This window comes from Dasypus novemcinctus, chromosome 7 (genome assembly GCF_030445035.2).
Source record: "Dasypus novemcinctus isolate mDasNov1 chromosome 7, mDasNov1.1.hap2, whole genome shotgun sequence".
NCBI classification, from domain to species: Eukaryota; Metazoa; Chordata; class Mammalia; order Cingulata; family Dasypodidae; genus Dasypus; species Dasypus novemcinctus.
Window position 1 is genome coordinate 97,069,788 of NC_080679.1, and position 16,097 is coordinate 97,085,884.

At 44.9% G+C, this 16,097-nt stretch overlaps 1 protein-coding gene across 1 annotated transcript in view; it reads right to left on the bottom strand.

Moving 5' to 3' along the window:
• The window catches only part of FMNL2 (formin like 2), a 346,942-nt gene extending 331,798 nt beyond the window's left edge, over positions 1–15,144 (bottom strand). Inside the window, 2 exon segments of the mRNA XM_071216434.1 lie at positions 14,649–14,790; positions 14,973–15,144. Of these exon segments, the coding sequence (XP_071072535.1) occupies positions 14,649–14,790; positions 14,973–15,040 (210 nt within the window). The 5' untranslated portion in view covers positions 15,041–15,144.
• Positions 15,145–16,097: the final 953 nt, after the last annotated feature.

Genomic DNA, 16,097 nt, shown 5'->3' on the forward strand with positions numbered 1-16,097 from the left:
AGCAAGCACCCAAAACAACACTTGTTGAATGAATGGGATTTATGCTTTAAAAATAAGCAATCCCCAACACAGAGCCTGCTAATACAAGATGATGATGGCTATTCCCCTCCCAAGAAAGTCAAAGTCTATGGGTTATCACTGAGAGCAGAGCAAATGCTTACTCCAGTGGTTCTTAACCAGGGATCCATGAGCTTGAATTGAAATTCAAAAAAACATTATTCTTGTGGGGACGTGTTGGTGCAGGTATGATATATTTATTAAATAATACACAGTATAGTGTGGACCTAGTAAGGGGTTCTCTTAGTAAGGCATCACCTGACTGGTAAAGGGGTCTATGGAACAAAAAAGGTTAAGAACCCCTGACTTACTACATATCCTTCAATCTTAAGGACACAACCATTTTACTGGAGACATTTACAAAAGCAAGGGTGACAAGATGGTGCCTGAGAGACATCAGAAAACCTTCAGAGGACAATTATTCCTAGAGAAAGCCAATTTCATTACAAGCTTATTTAGCTTTTATTATTTCAACAGGGTACCGTGGCTTATTCATCCAGTTTTAATTTTTTTTTTTTTCAAAGACATGTCGTTACTCTTGGTTCTCGGTATGCACCAGCAAAGCAGACACAGAAAAGAAAGAGGTTGACCTTGCCCTCAACAGAAAGACAAAACCTTTTTTTTTTTTGCCATTATTGGAATTCAGGGCTTTTGTTTACTTTGAAACATTATATTCTGTTGTTGTTGTTATTGCGAGTATGCTAGGAACACAGCTTCAGAGTGAGTTTGACTGTCAGCTCCAATTCCTCCTAGAAGTATGTCCTCAGGCAAGTTCCTCCACTTCTCCAATCCTGCATTTCTCATACAAAAACAGGGAGGATACCTATCTTTCCAGTTTCCTGATGTACCTTTCATGTTTACTGAAATGATTAAAGCAATACCCAGTAAGTGATCTATATTATTACTGCACATGCATCAAACCCACATTTAACTTTAATCCTCTCAAAAAACACACTCATTAATGTGTACTTAGAGGCTGAATGTGACACTGAATGGCATAAATCTGCAGGCAGGTAAGATTTTAGAATTCTCCAGCTACACTCTATTCACAGCTGAAAATTTGAGAGTTAAAGGCAGAATGGCCTGAATTCCAAGATAGCTGCATGTAGAATTTTCTTTTGTGGCTTTTCCTTTCATCAGCTCAGAGGCTGTTAAATGACAACAGGCAAAAGAAGTATTTTCAAGGACTGTATAGTCCGAATTGTGCATATATACTTTTATGGGTAACTTAAGGAATTTTAGGGATACTGTTAACTATACCTACCTTTTACCTAATTTATAACTTCAGAAATGAACCACTATATAGAATTAAACCACTATATAAAATTCTTGTATGTCCCTTAAACCAAAATTTAAAAAAAGGAAAGATTGGGGGGTGGGGAGAAAACCTAAGCAACAAGGTAACTGCAAGTTACAGCAATAAAGAAATTTCTTTCTTCTTTGCCTGCCCCAGGTCAATCCATAGCTTCAAGCAGATAAAATGGGCCTGAATGCTAAAAACGGGCCTTCAGAGTACCTTTATCTAGAAGGGGCACTGTTCACATTAGTCTGTCCTCAAACTGGATGTCCCCTGAGTCTAGAACAAGGACAATCTGAAATGATTGTTAAAAATAATTTGAATGTAATAAGTGGCAGAACAGTGGTTGCACAAAGCCACTTAGAAAATACAGCTGTATGACACAAGGAAATCCTCCTGCACCTCCACGTTAGGCTGAGTCCATCCCACCCACCGTTCCTTCAATTGCTCAGCGCCCCTGGAAGCAGGGGGTGGAGGGGCGTACAGGGGAGGGCCTCAAGCTCCCATTACCTCTCTGGCTGCCTGCTTCACCGTCTCAAGGAGACCCACCTCCTTCATCACGGTGCCCACAACACTTCCCATCATCGGAACACTTCCATTTACGATTTGTTAACCCCTTTCATGACTGGCTTCCTCCAGTTCCCCACCACCACCAGCCGTAGGCTGAAAGCTCCCTGAGGGCAGAGGAAACACTACCTGGCACATAGTAAGTACTCATATTTATGACATGCTCACTGCAGTATAAGCCTTTGTTAAACAGTGCCAGATGAGAAAAACTGCAGAACATAGACTAGAAAGTGTAGTCTGGCAGTGGATAAGACCCACCTGGCATCCCAGAGGCCTACTCCCTACTTCTCTTCCAAGAAAACTTTTCCTGACCACTCAAAAATGTGAAGCTCTAAACAAAAAGCATACGTTCAATGGCATCTTACAGCTAACTCAGAAAAGATATATAGTATTGTAAGTAGAAGGAAGCAGCTTCTCTCATCAGACAGGCCTGGGTTCAATCCTGTCTCCATCATTTGGGAGTAACCACATTATCATGCAGTGTCCCACTGTCTCGTTAGTAAGAAGTAGAGAACATGGGAAGCGGACTTGGCCCAGTGGTTAGGGCGTCCATCTACTACATGGGAGGTCCGTGGTTCAAACCCCAGGCCTCCTTGACCCGTGTGGAGCTGGCCATGTGCAGTGCTGATGCGCGCAAGGAGTGCCCTGCCACGCAGGGTATCCCCCGCGTAGGGGAGCCCTATGTGCAAGGAGTGTGCCCCGTAAGGAGAGCCACCCAGCGCAAAAGAAAGTGTAGCCTGCCCACGAATGGTGCTGCACACATGGAGAGCTGACATCAACAAGATGATGCAACAAAAAGAAACACAGATTCCCATGCCAGTGACAACAGAAGCAGATAAAGAAGATGCAGCAGGGAAGCGGACTTGGCCCAGCGGTTAGGGTGCCTGTCTACCACATGGGAGGTCCGCGGTTCAAACCCCGGGCCTCCTTGACCCGTGTAGAGCTGGCCCATGCACAGTGCTGATGCACTGTGCTGTGCCACACAGGGATGTCGCCCGCGTAGGGGAGCCCCACACGCAAGGAGTGCGCCCCGTAAGGAGAGCCGCCCAGCGCCAAAGAAAGTGCAGCCTGCCCAGGAATGGCGCCGCCCACAAGAAGAGCTGACACAACAAGATGACACAGCAAAAAGAAACACAGATTCCTGTGCCGCTGACAACAGAAGAGGACAAAGAAGATGCAGCAAATAGACACAGGGAATAGACAACCAGGTTGGGGGTGGGGGAAGAGGAGAGAAATAAATATAAATCTTTAAAAAAAAAGAGAGAAGAAGATGCAGCAAATAGACACGGAGAACAGACAACTGGGGCGGGGGTGAAGGGGAGAGAAATAAATAAATAAATCTTTAAAAAAAAAAGAGAATAAGTCTATTGAAGGGATGTAATGAGCATCAGAGAAAATGCTTACAAAGCACATAAAAGTAGGTGGGAGAGCACATCATCATCATCATTATCATTATCATCATTTTACAGTGGAAAGTCCCCTGGAGTTTTGGTGCAAAGCCCCACAATTGGATCACAAATTTTACCACCTCTTGTGTAACTTCAAGCCACAATTCTTCAATGCTGTTTGCCTTATTGTCAAAAGCTCTCAAAACCACAGAAGATAACATATTTGAAAGTACTCTGCCAACAGTAAAGCACTAATATGCCAAAATAAGGACTATTGTTCATTTACATTTGCCTCACAAATAAAAAAGAGGCTATCATGAATATTTAAGCAAGTCCCTTCCTACTGTGTTATCCACACACTTGACCACCGAACATCACGACATACCAACCTGGCTTGGTGACAGATAACTGATTTTCTTTGGCCATTTCAACTGTCCTCCTCCCCGTCTCGTTTCACAGGCCTTCCATAAGGAGTCAAATGAAGCACGATGCCAAGTTATCTCTCTTTAGTACAGTTAGGCACCTACTAACACTCAAGTGATTTGGGAGAATAAGGAGATGAGTGACAATGTGCCATTTCAGCACAAAGACAAGTTACATGCAATTAACACAACTACCAGTGTGGTCAATTAAACCGTTTCTTGGAGCAGCTACTCAACTTCTGGTCCCATTTCAGTGGGCATCATTCTCTGATCAAGTCAGTAATTATTCTACTGAGATCCATCCCTGAGCCAAGCACTGAGCTGGATAAGTAAAAGCTGCCAGCACCTATAAAACATGATCCTTACCCTCAAGGAGCCCACAATGTGAACTGGCAGATAAAACAAGGACATAAACAGATGGCTGAGAATGTGATGAGTGACTACAAAGCAACACATAAAAGCATCCCCTTATTTCACAGTTACACCTCACAAAAGGTGATATTTAATCAAGTGGCTCATGAGTAAGACAGATAATTCACACTATAAGGGATGAAAGAAAGGAGAGTGATTTTCCCCACCTCCCCAGAGCTGATGTGAAGACACTTGGACAAGATGGAATTAAAGAAAAGCCTTGAAGGGTGGATATAATTTCAATATGCAGAGAAGGGAAAGGAGCATATTCTATGCAGGAGAATCACTAAGAAAGAGAAAGTGCAGGCCTGTTCTGGGGACAGGAGTAAAGCAAACTCCAAGTCAGGATCCTATAAAGAAGCAGAAGAGATGAGTCTGGGCCACACTGCAACGGCCTGGATGACCTGGCTGGGGAGCATACAAAATTTACAGAGGAGAGGATAGAAGGTAAACTGTTAACAGCAAACAAGGCCAAAGAATTCCTAAAATCAGATCTAATGTCTAGAATAATGAAATAGGGCTCTGAGGGGAAAACTGAACCAGGACATGAAAACAACTTCAATATTTCAAGAGTCACTGAGAAAGACAACAAAAGCTAAAAGCCAGAATTTAGGCTTGAGAAAAAATACACAAAACCTGTAGCTATTAATATGAGCACTTAATTCTGAGTATCTAGGTCCAAACTGCAAACACTCATTCTCACTGTGGAAATCTCTCCTCTTTCATGCTTTACTCTGAGAACAAAGCAAAATGTTCTCTTCTGAGTATTATGAAAAACAGTGATATTACACACAAACACACACACCACTAGGGTTATCAATGATAATACAACTAAAAGCAACAGGAAGATGCTGCAATGTAAATATTTCCTAATTGTTCCTAACATATCCTAAGGCATACTTGAACTAAGAAAATCTCTCAGAGGAAGTGGTAGGAACCTCATGGCTAGAGTCATTTAGAATCAGACCGCAAGGCACGAATCCTGTGGCCTACTTTCTTCCACTAAGTTTGACCACTCTAAAAGTGAGTTCAGGTGAGCTAGAGTGGCTTGGTAGGCAAGGAGCCAAGTTTAACCACATTTGAAGAAAAACATCAAGGATGAGACTGATTCCCGATCTGTGGGTTGCTTACAAGAGTTTGCAAACATTCATCAATCTGCACACTGCTGTTTCTGTTTGTATATTACTCTTCAGTAAAAAGTTTTTTTTAAAGGATGAGTAGGAAATCATTCTGAAGAATAGCAAAAAAATCAGTTTAAATTTTTCCATTAATATAAAAACCAGAGAAAACTTTAACCTTGGAATTTATTATTGCTTAAATAAAAACATAGATGTCTATCGGCAAAAAAATTACTACAGTTAAGTGAGAACTGGGACCAGTAAATTCAGAGATGATCCAGAGATTTCTAAACCAAACAAATGCTTTCCAAAAAGCCCGCCCTGAGACTCAGAACTTTTACTGTGAAAGAACCCTGGAGAGGCTGAACAGCCGAATGCTTCTACAAACCCAGGAGACCACAAAAGGACTCTGGATGGCCCGGATTCATTGGCAATTGGATGAGGATTTCTTTGTAAGACCCAGAAAATCACCAGTTCCAAGTTTATGGCATCCTGGCCCCAAGACATTCAGAATGTACTGGCTTCCCAGGTTCACCAGACCAGACGTCCTTGGGAATAAAGAATCCAGATTAGTCAAACAGCCCACATCACTAAAAAGGGAAAGTATCCTCGAGAGAAGCACAAGGCTGCAGATATCAGGGACTGAAAGGACCAGAACTGACACTGACCTGTAAAGCTATCCACCTGACTCATCTTTGAATTTAGTTTCCCCAGCTTTTACCAGTAAGACATTTGGAGGAACTGAACTCACTGAGCAAAATGAGTGTGCCCACGGTACAAATCTAAGCATGTTACAGGCAATTTCTCTTGCTATTAGTTTTCTAAATGCTTTCTTCTTTTACACACACAAAAAAAAATTTTTTTAAAGAATAACATTACTTACTAAGAGCAGATGAGATCATTTTCAATCTTTCTGCCACTGTAAAATAGTCATCTTTACCTTCCCTATCAAAATAAAACCTGTAACTAACCTTTATCTAAAATTCCCTTCCAAATCCATACTTTCTCACCCCTGTTCTCAATTACTTGAAGATTTTATCTGGAGGGAAGGGGATCTGGCCCAACAAATAGGGCGTCTGCCTACCACATGGGAGGTCTGCAGTTCAAAGCCAGGATCTCCGGACCCATGTGATGAGCTGGCCCATGGGCAGTGCTGATGCGCGCAAGGAGTGCCCTTCCACGCAGGGGTGTTCCCCACGTAGGGGGGGCCCCACACGCAAGGAGTGCACCCCATAAAGAGAGCCACCCAGCATGAAAAAAGTGCAGCCTGCCCAGGAGTGGCACCACACACACGTAGAGGTGACGCAGCAAGACGAAGCAAGAGAAAGAGACACGGATTCCAGGTGCCACTGACAAGAATGCAAGTGGACACAGAAGAACACACAGCGAATGGACAGAGAGCAGACAACTGGGGGTGGGGGGAAGGGGAGAGAAATAAATTAAAAAAAAAAAAAAGATTTTATCTGGCATAAATCAACTGCCTACATTTCCTTGAAAGATTTATTCAGGTTTTTAGGTGAAAATGAGACAATTGTTGCTGCTATTCTCTCAGTTGCAGAAAACCGCATATGCTGTCTTCAACCTCCAACCCACTAATACTAAAGATTATGAATGAGAGGAATGTCTATCTGCCTATATTATAACTAAAAGGAATGACTAGAGTGTTGAATGAGAACAATCGGCTCGTTCTTGACCTTGAATTCTATTTATCTTTCTATTCTCAAAGTTAATTGCGTATATAAGCACGCCAATTTGCCTTGATTATAGGATTCTTAATAAATGAACGTTGTTTACATTTCACAAGTGTATTTGAATTTCATTCCAAGAAGACAAGCTCATCAAGTCTTTGTGAGTGGTAAAACCAGAGATCAAAGCAAAAGGCCTGCACTGAACCAACAAACAGGCTTGAGAATAGAGGTCTAAGAAAAAATACAACTCATCTATTGATTGTTGTTCTCAGTGAGAATTGATTACGACTATATGAGAGCTATACTTAAATAAAATCTATCATTCAAGAGATTTTGTTCCATTTCTCTCATATTTCTCATCTTGCTCCCTTTGGTTGAATCAAACATCTTTAGGAGATATTTTTTTAACCCTTCTAAACTTTGCCTAATTTCTCCAATGTTCTCTTACATCTCAATACTCATCTGCTCTTTTCACTCAGGCTTTAATGCACACTTAGTCTTTGGGGCAGGTGGGAAAAGGGTGGGGCAACACTCTTCTAGCAAAGCTGTTGTCAACTTTCATTGCACATTCAAATCTACTATGGAGTTTTTAAAAATCCTATTGCCCTTGTCACACCACAGCCAAATATATTAGAATCTCTGGGAGTGCGCCCTAGGAAGCTGTATTTTTTGAAGCTCCTCAGGTGATGTCAACATGCAGTCAAACTTGAAAACCAATGCTTTAGCCCATCAACCCTGTCATTAGCCTACATTAAACAGATGTAAGGCTTAATGCCAAACTTCTATGGAAAAAAGAAAAATAAGGCAAGGAAGTCAGGTTTGTGAACAAACCCTCAACTCAAGACAACACTTGAGGCAGGTGAAGTCTCATTTTCAGGCACCAATCAACAGTTTAGTGCCCCAGTGCCAGGCACATGGCCAGAAATGCAAACTATTCAACGTATTTTCCAAAGCCAACAGGTTTTTCCCTTCTTCTAAAGATTTATTAATTTATTCCCCACCCTCTTTGTTGTTTTGTGCTTGCTGTCCAGTCTCTGTGTCTGTTTACTGTGGCTGTGTCTCCTAGTCTTCTTTTTAGGAGGTACCAGGAACCAAACCCAGGACCTCCCATGTGGTAGGCGGGTACCCAACTGGTTGAGCCACATCCACTTCCCAATGCCAACAGGTTTTTAGGATAAACCAGACCATTGGCACAGAGGTAAGGCAAGTGGCATTACCCCTGGAGACAGCAGGGTCTAAACACTACAAGGCTTTCCATTTTGGTGGCAATGGATACCTGGGCTTAACAAATGCAACAAAGCCTTCTTCAGCAAAGAAAAGAGTGGACGAAGGTTACATGTGAAATAAGTCATTAAAGCAGTTGCAAGCTGCCTAAGAACACTGAAGACGTGATTCACGAAAGTCTTGGTATGTCCTAGAAACTATATAAAGTTTGTGATAAGGTGGCCACTCTCGAGTTCTGATGCCACTCATCAAGTTTGTTTGGTTTTTAAGAGTGTGAAAGTACACTTCTATCTGTCCTCAAATACCACTGATACCTCCAAGTAGGGCCTTGGTATGTTCCAACTTAGGGATCGATTCCCAGCCACCCTAGTCCCTATCTGTGGACCTTATTCGAATCAGTCCATGAGGAAACTCTCTAGCCTACCAGCCCTTCCCCAAACACGGCTTCCAAATGAGATCATATCTTTGGGAATGGCATAATTCTTGATGTTATGCTGAAAGAGGGTGTTCTGGTCAGGAGGAAAGGGGGACTGGAAACCACTCTGTAGAATGAACATCATTTTAAAGGGGAGAGGAGAGATGAGGCGTTTCTGTCCTCGTGTTCAAGAAGGTACTCAAAGCCTCTCTCCAGGAACCGTGAACGCAAAGCCTGGGGATGTGCTCCTTAAGAGAAAAAAAACCCTGAGATTCCCTGCCAACTAGTGGAGGCAGGGAGGTTTCACTGAGAAACCACTCAAAACACATAGCCCACCCCACCCCTGCCCCTCTAAACTCTTGGGGGGATCCACTGCTTTGTACCTGAGAGGATTCCAGGAACTGGAGTCCTCCTGTCAAATAGGGCATCAGCAGCCACTTTCATTACATCTATTACTTGTTCAAATTTGAGAGCCAGGGAGCCCACTTCACCTTTTCCTCATTCCCCAAGCCCTAAGTGTGAAAAGAAGAGCACAGCTTCATTAAGACCAAGCCCCCTTCGGGCAACAGTTTTTGCAAAATCACACGAGTTTATCCTTACTTTTTCTTCTTTGCGCCCAGGAAGACCTACAAGGAGATCCTTCTCAACTCTCAGGTACTATAAATCCAACTAAAACCTGCAGATGGCAGGCTCACCTCAAGGAGGGCATCTTTCACACCAACACTACAGAAGCTGCATCTTGGGGTCTTGAAAGGACCTTCCAATCCCCAGCATTCTGGCTGAATGATTCTAATGACCAGCACACCATCCTTTCTGAAGCATCAAATTCCTTTTTTTTTCTTGACAGCTCTGAATGTTAGAATATTCTTACCGATGCATATGTAAATATCAGTCACTAACCCTGGGGAATTTGACTCTAGACCACAGAGATTACAGCTACACACTCCTCTTCACAAAAGTTCTTCAAAATGTGAAGTCCGATGATGGATCACAATGTGCTATATTCTGGAACTTTTACACTTTCAAGTGCTATGGTTTCCATCACCTTATTTAATTCTCACAACTATCCTAATAGTTGTGTCAAATTGCATTCCTATTTTACAGAAGAGGAAAAAAAGAACCAGAGCAAAGCACTTAACTTGGTGTAGTAGATATAATCCCAGAAACAAAGTCTCCTGCCTCCCAGACCAATGCTCTTTGCAAAATGACTATCACTGACAGATTTAAGGACATGCATACTTTTGCCCCTCCAAATTTCATTAGTTTACACTGCTGCCAGTCTCTCACTGGAGACAAACATTTTCATTCAGAGAATACCCTTTGATCATCATTCATCCTAGACAGCCAAATAAATTTTCAGTTTTTATTGGTATTATTGGTTGGGGAGGGCAGGACAAAAATAAAAACATACCCCGATAAGCACAGTTCTAAACATATATTCCCACTTTGGAAAATAAAACAGCTTAGGAGGGTACTACCCAGGATGAGACTGTAATGGTTAGAAGTGACAGCATTCCATCCCCCTTCCCCACCCCTTTTCCCTCACAACAGGAGAAAGGCAGGGAGAACACAAACCAGCATGGCTTAACTACACTCCTACCCATCCATCTGCTACACAGACTTCATGACAAGTGCTCTCTCCTTGGAAGTGGTTGAAAGCCAACAACCCTCTGCAGCGGGAAATAAATGTTAAAATTTGACCTTCCTTGTCCCTTTCACAAATAATCACATCTGCGGTGTGTGCACTGAAATGGCAGGCGGCCTCTGCCTTCTGATTTGGTGAGCCTAAACTTCCCAACCAAGGTATTTCAATTCTGCCTTGACGGAAACACCAAACGGCACACGTTTGGACCAAGCCAATACTTAATTCCAGGCCTGAAAATAAAATGTCATAGTGAAGATGGCAAACATCTGACTGGCAAAGAGAACCATCAAAGGCACTCGCCATGGTCACTGAGCAGCCACAACTTTCAAGAAATTTCTGCTAACAGTATACAGTGTGAAACTTATGTTTACCAGATTTAGGATTTTTTTTTTTTTTACAGCTTTACTCTTAGTCCCACTCTCTTTTCATCCCAGCTCTAGGCCTTAAGAAGTATAATATAATAGGTGGGAAAAGCAGAGCTCCAAATCTAGGGCTAAAAATCCCAGAATTATTTGATAACTACATGACTTTGGGCAATGTCAGTGTTCCTCATTTCCTCTTCTATCATGCTGCTACTAAGAATTTAAGAACTACCCAGCATAAGGCCTGACTCAGTAGGCACTCAGAAAATGTTGCCACTTCCTCAAACAGAATGACTACATCCAACCTCAGGGTAAGAACAGAAAACAGAAAGGAAACTGACTCAATTTAATCAAATACCAAAGCAGTTCCCAGTCAAACATAAAATAATACTGCCCTAAACCATTACTTCCTAATCTGTCTTTTAAACTGTTTGCAGAGCTGCCAGACACCTGATATGGCAGAGATACAGCAGCTAAGACAGAGGACTTAAAATTACCCTTCCTGCCGAAGCCCAAAGAAAGTGTCCTTAAGACCACTCCTCCACAAAGGAATTAGGGGAACTTTTAAGTTGCAAACAGTGACGGCAAGCCAAAAATTAGTGAACAATACTACAGAACATCTAGTGTAGAGAAGGTATTCTTGGTCAAAGAATACCAGTTGCTGATCACATCCAGCAAGAGTCACCTTCACAGCATCATCTTTGAAAAACAAGGCATGGGAGTGTTTGTTTATCTCCAACAATTAGGAATGTTCCATAAATACTATGGAAAGTCACATAACTCTTTGGTTATAAATGTGTGGAACCCCCCAAAGTGGTCTGTTATCTAAAAAATATAAGAAATATGTACACCCTAAAGGAACAAAGAGTGGCGTAGATAGCTGGATTTACAGTTCACAAAACACTTCCACTGAAGAATTAACAGCACATTACCCATGTGTTACTCACACAAATTCCTATCACCTTAGAGCTGTACCTGAAAGGGAAGCATAAGGATGCCAAAGGGTTAAATATATGGTCAGTAAACTTTTCCCTCAAATGTAAGCTTTAGAACTATTATTACAACAATGCTGAAGACAAATTCAGGGAAGTGGAAGACTTGATGCAGGAGTATAAAGCTCCTAAAATTTGGATCCAATTTTTACTAGTGATTAGTTATAGGAAACTAGTAGCTCAAATCTCTATCTTTAAAAACCTCATTTTTCCCTATAAAGAACTAATACTTTTAAAGTTTAACCCCTACTGATCTTAATTCAGTAGTCTTACTCACTGTTCTTTCCATTCTTAGCATATAACTTCTTTTAGATTTTTACAACTTAATCCATGTAGATGGAAGGGGGTATAGTCATTGAGTAAGTTTGTTTTCTCTTAAGGCTTTCTTCCTAGAAATAAGTTGGACTACTGTCTCTTTAATTTTCATTTACTCTTCCTCAAGGATTCAAATATGCTAAGAGCTTGGGGCTGGGCAAGAATTGTTTTCAAGGCCTGAAGTGGCTCATTAATTATTGATATCGGCCATATTTACAATGAGATGCTAGTATAGTTTTCTGTACAATATTACTATCCGGTTTTCCTCCTGGAACACATATGATCTTAATTATACAGGAGAATAAAACTACTATTGATCATGCCAAGATGTTTCCATTGTCTAAGGGTAGCAGATTCCCGGGCTCACACACTTATAAAGTTGTCACCCAAAACTTCTTCAAACTTGATCCAAAATTAAATGGTTTGAACTGAATTCTTCAGCATTTCATAAAGAAATGCAAAGTTTGGAGTGTCACCTGTACAACTTCAGAAAAAAACTGAAAAGAGAAATTACCATAACTTGGTACTTCTATCAACCTATAGAGATAATTAGGGAAGGTTTCCTTTTAAGCCTTTTTGTAAATTTCAAAAAGCAAGTAGGGCAGATTAGGGAGAGTAGATTAAAAACCTGCACAACAATCTAAGTGCACCCCTAACAAGGGACCCCAAGCCAAAACTCCTCAAATCTTTGTCTCTATTCAAAAAAGGCCAAGCCTGGCTTTGTTTTTGTTTGTTGGTGGTTTTGTTTTATTTTGTTTTGAGAAGCTTAGAGTATTGTAAACCATTTAAAATGGGACTGCATCCAGTAACTGTGTGACACAAAATAGTCACAATAAATGATCACTGCCCCAAGGAAATGCCTACATACTAAATCTGTGACTGCTAGACTTAATAGTAATACAAATACACCATGTTAATGACACATTATTTTTCTAAAGATTAATTCATACCATGTGTTGTTCATCAGCTCCCCCCCAAAAACAAAATAAAACAAAACAAAAAATGACTTTCCCAGTTGAGCAGAACTTAATTGCATTATTATTATGACTACCGTACTGGTTTCCCTGTGTCACTAGCCCTTCCAACACAGTATTCATTTACACACCCACAGCACCACAAAATAGATGGGAAGACAGAACATCTAGAGTCAGGAGGTCTGGTAGGAAGAGGATTTTGAACAGAAACATTTGTCTCGAGAAAGTCAGGTCAAGTGTGCGCCAGCCTGCTCCAAGAAGTAATTATGCCTGTGCTGTTTCATTTCAGTGTCCCATCTTGCACAACGGCGGGAGCAGCTGTAAGATCACAGAAGATACAAAGCGAGACAGGCAACCTCATCCACTTCCCTGACCGCCACACCAGTTTCCAGGTGGTGTGAAAAGGCCTCTGTTCTCCCAAAGGGCCCAAAGCATTATTTCCCCATACCAAACCAGCCCTTTTTAAAGGCCTAAAGAAAGGCAACTTAAATCACCCACTGTTGGCCTCAGAAAACCGATTTTTCCTCTAGTCCACGGAGTCAGGTGCTTTTCCAAAGCTGTGAGGCTACATACCCAAATCCTCCCAACAGGCACAAATGCTGGCTGCCTTGAGCGCAAGTTTGTCCTGCCGCCTAAACGTCTGGAGTTCGGAGGTGACCAGACAGGAGAAGGAGCAGCTAGGGGCATATACAAGGGTGGGGAATAGGAAAGCATCCAACTGTGCCCATTTCCCTTCCAAAGTCCCTTAACGAAGCTGGGACCCTGAAAACTATAGTCCTGGGGTCATCTGCTTAAGACCCAGTCTGGGGCAAGCTGGAGGCCTCCACACCTTCTGGAGCTCACTATACTTGACAGGCCCTGGCTGGGAGGGGCCGAGAAACTTGGTCCCAGCAGGAAAGGAAGAGAGAGGCAAATCATCAGTCTCGAATTTGAGCAGCTAGAGGCTGAGAAAAGCGGAATGCGGGAGGGAGCAGGGGACTTGGCTGGGTGTGCTGGGGGCGGGGAGGGGTCGCCCGTGTAGTCAGGACAGATCGCAACACGTTCCCGCAAAACTGCACATTTTTGTGGTTAAAAGACTTGAGACCAAAAAGAACGCGCTGAGGCAAAGCTGCTCGCCCGCCTTGGTTTGCCCCCTCCTGGCTTAGCGGCCTGGACGCCGCGCTGCTGCGGGTCTCCTGCCCTTCCCTTTCGGGGCAGCGACCCACAGCCAAGCCGCGACACACGCCCTCCCCAACTTCGCCTCCGCGCACCGCCCGGCGCGGCGCCGGCGGCGGGCCACACGCGCCCATCTGCCAGGGGACCCCGCAGCAAGGACTCGGCGGCCGCGGGATGTTACGCAGGGGCTCGGGACTGGCGGGGCTTGGGGGTGGGGTGGGGGGATTCTGAAAAATAACTATTTTTTAAACAAAAAACCCTAGCAGTTCTTCGCCCCCTCCTCCTGGGCCCGCGCTACCTTCCCCTCACACCCGCGCCGCACCTCCCCGGGCACACGCGCTGCTTGGTGCCTCTCCAGCCAGACAATGGGTTTGGGACCGGTCGGGCAGCCCGCTGGGAAACCCCAGCTCCATCCCAGGACCCCAAGAGGCTGAGTCCTGGAGGCCCGGCGAAGGGTGGAGTAGGGTGAGGGGGAGGCCACAATAGGGAAGGTGGGAGCCTCCCCCAGCGGAGAGGAGGCTCGCTCCCGGCACCGGGAGAAAGGAAAGAGGCGGGGGTCGGCTGCGCCCCCGGGCCGGGGGCGCGGGTCTCCACGCGAGGCAACCGCCGCACACTCACCAGCACGATGGCAAATCGCTCCTCCAGTTCACCTGGCTCGGGCATCGGCAGCTTCAAAGGCACGTTGTGCGCCCTGAAATCCGTCTGCTGCGAATCCATGCTCCCCGCGTTGCCCATGCTGGCGGCGCGCCGGGGCCGGGGGCTGCTCCGGGCCCCTCGCGTCCGCTTCGCAAATCAGAACAGCTCCGGGCAGCCGGCTCCCGCCCGCTAACGCGACCTGCCCGGCTCCCGCCCTCCGCCGCGCCCCGGCGAGCGTGCCGCGCGCGCCGCTCCCTAGCAGCGCTCCGATCCGAGCAGTCCCCCGGCCCCCCTCATGCTCCCCGCCGCGCCAGCACAGCCCCGGCCTCTTCTCCTCGGGAGGGGTCGTCGGCGCGCTGGGCGCTTATCTGCATGTTGCTCCGACTGCGCACCGCCCCCTGCCAGCGAGCGCCGCCAGCCGCCGCGCGCTCCCTCCGCCTCGGCCTCCCGCCGCGGCCGCGACCGCCGCTGACACTTCCAGCCGCAGGCGCGCGACCACAGCGCCCGCTCGGCCAGCACCTCCCGTAGACAAATGCCGCTGGGCGCTCGGCGGACACAATGCCCCCTCTCGCCGCGCCCCCGCCCCGGCCCGGCTCCGCCCCCTCGCCCCGCGGGCTGCCGGGACGCGTAGTTTCTCCCCAAAGGGTCCTCACGCAGAAACCACGCCGGGTCTGGAGGGCTAGGCCGGTTAAGAACTGCTTCCAGAGAAAGTGATCTGTACTCCTGAAAAAATCTGAGCTTAGGTCTCCTTGGACCTCCCTCACCCCAATAATAGAAGTAACTGCTTCGTTTACATTGTATCTAACACTTAGTAGGCATATTTGATGAATGAGTGCATGAATGAATCAATCCGATCAATGAGTGACTGCATGCATTCAGATTTAAGTTTTAGAAGATTGCTGCCGTTGAAAAGGATCTAGTTCAGTGGGGGGCCTCAAAGGTATTGGCAAAGTCCTATTTCATAAATCGGGTGGTGGGTCCATGGGTGCTTGCTTTATTTTTCTGTCTTCCTATGACTGTTAAATATTCTTTTTTTTTTTTTAAGATTTATTATTTTATTTATTTCTCTCCCCTTCCCCCCACCCCAGTTGCTGGCTCTCTGAGTCCATTCACTGTTCGTCTGTGTCCGCTTGTATTCTTGTCAGCAGCACTGGGAGTCTGTGTCTCTTTTTGTTGCATCATCTTGCTGCATCAGTTCTCCGTGTGTGTGGTGCCACTTCTGGGCAGGCTGCACTTTTTTCACAAAGGCGGCTTTCCTTACAGGGCACACTCCTTGCGCGTGAGGCTCCCCTACGCGGGGGACACCCCTGCGTGGCACAGCACTCCTTGCACACATCAGCACTCTGCGTGGGACAGCTCACCACACAGGTCAGGAGGCCCTGAGTTTGAACGCTGGACCTCCCATGTGGTAGGCGGAGGCTCTATCCATTG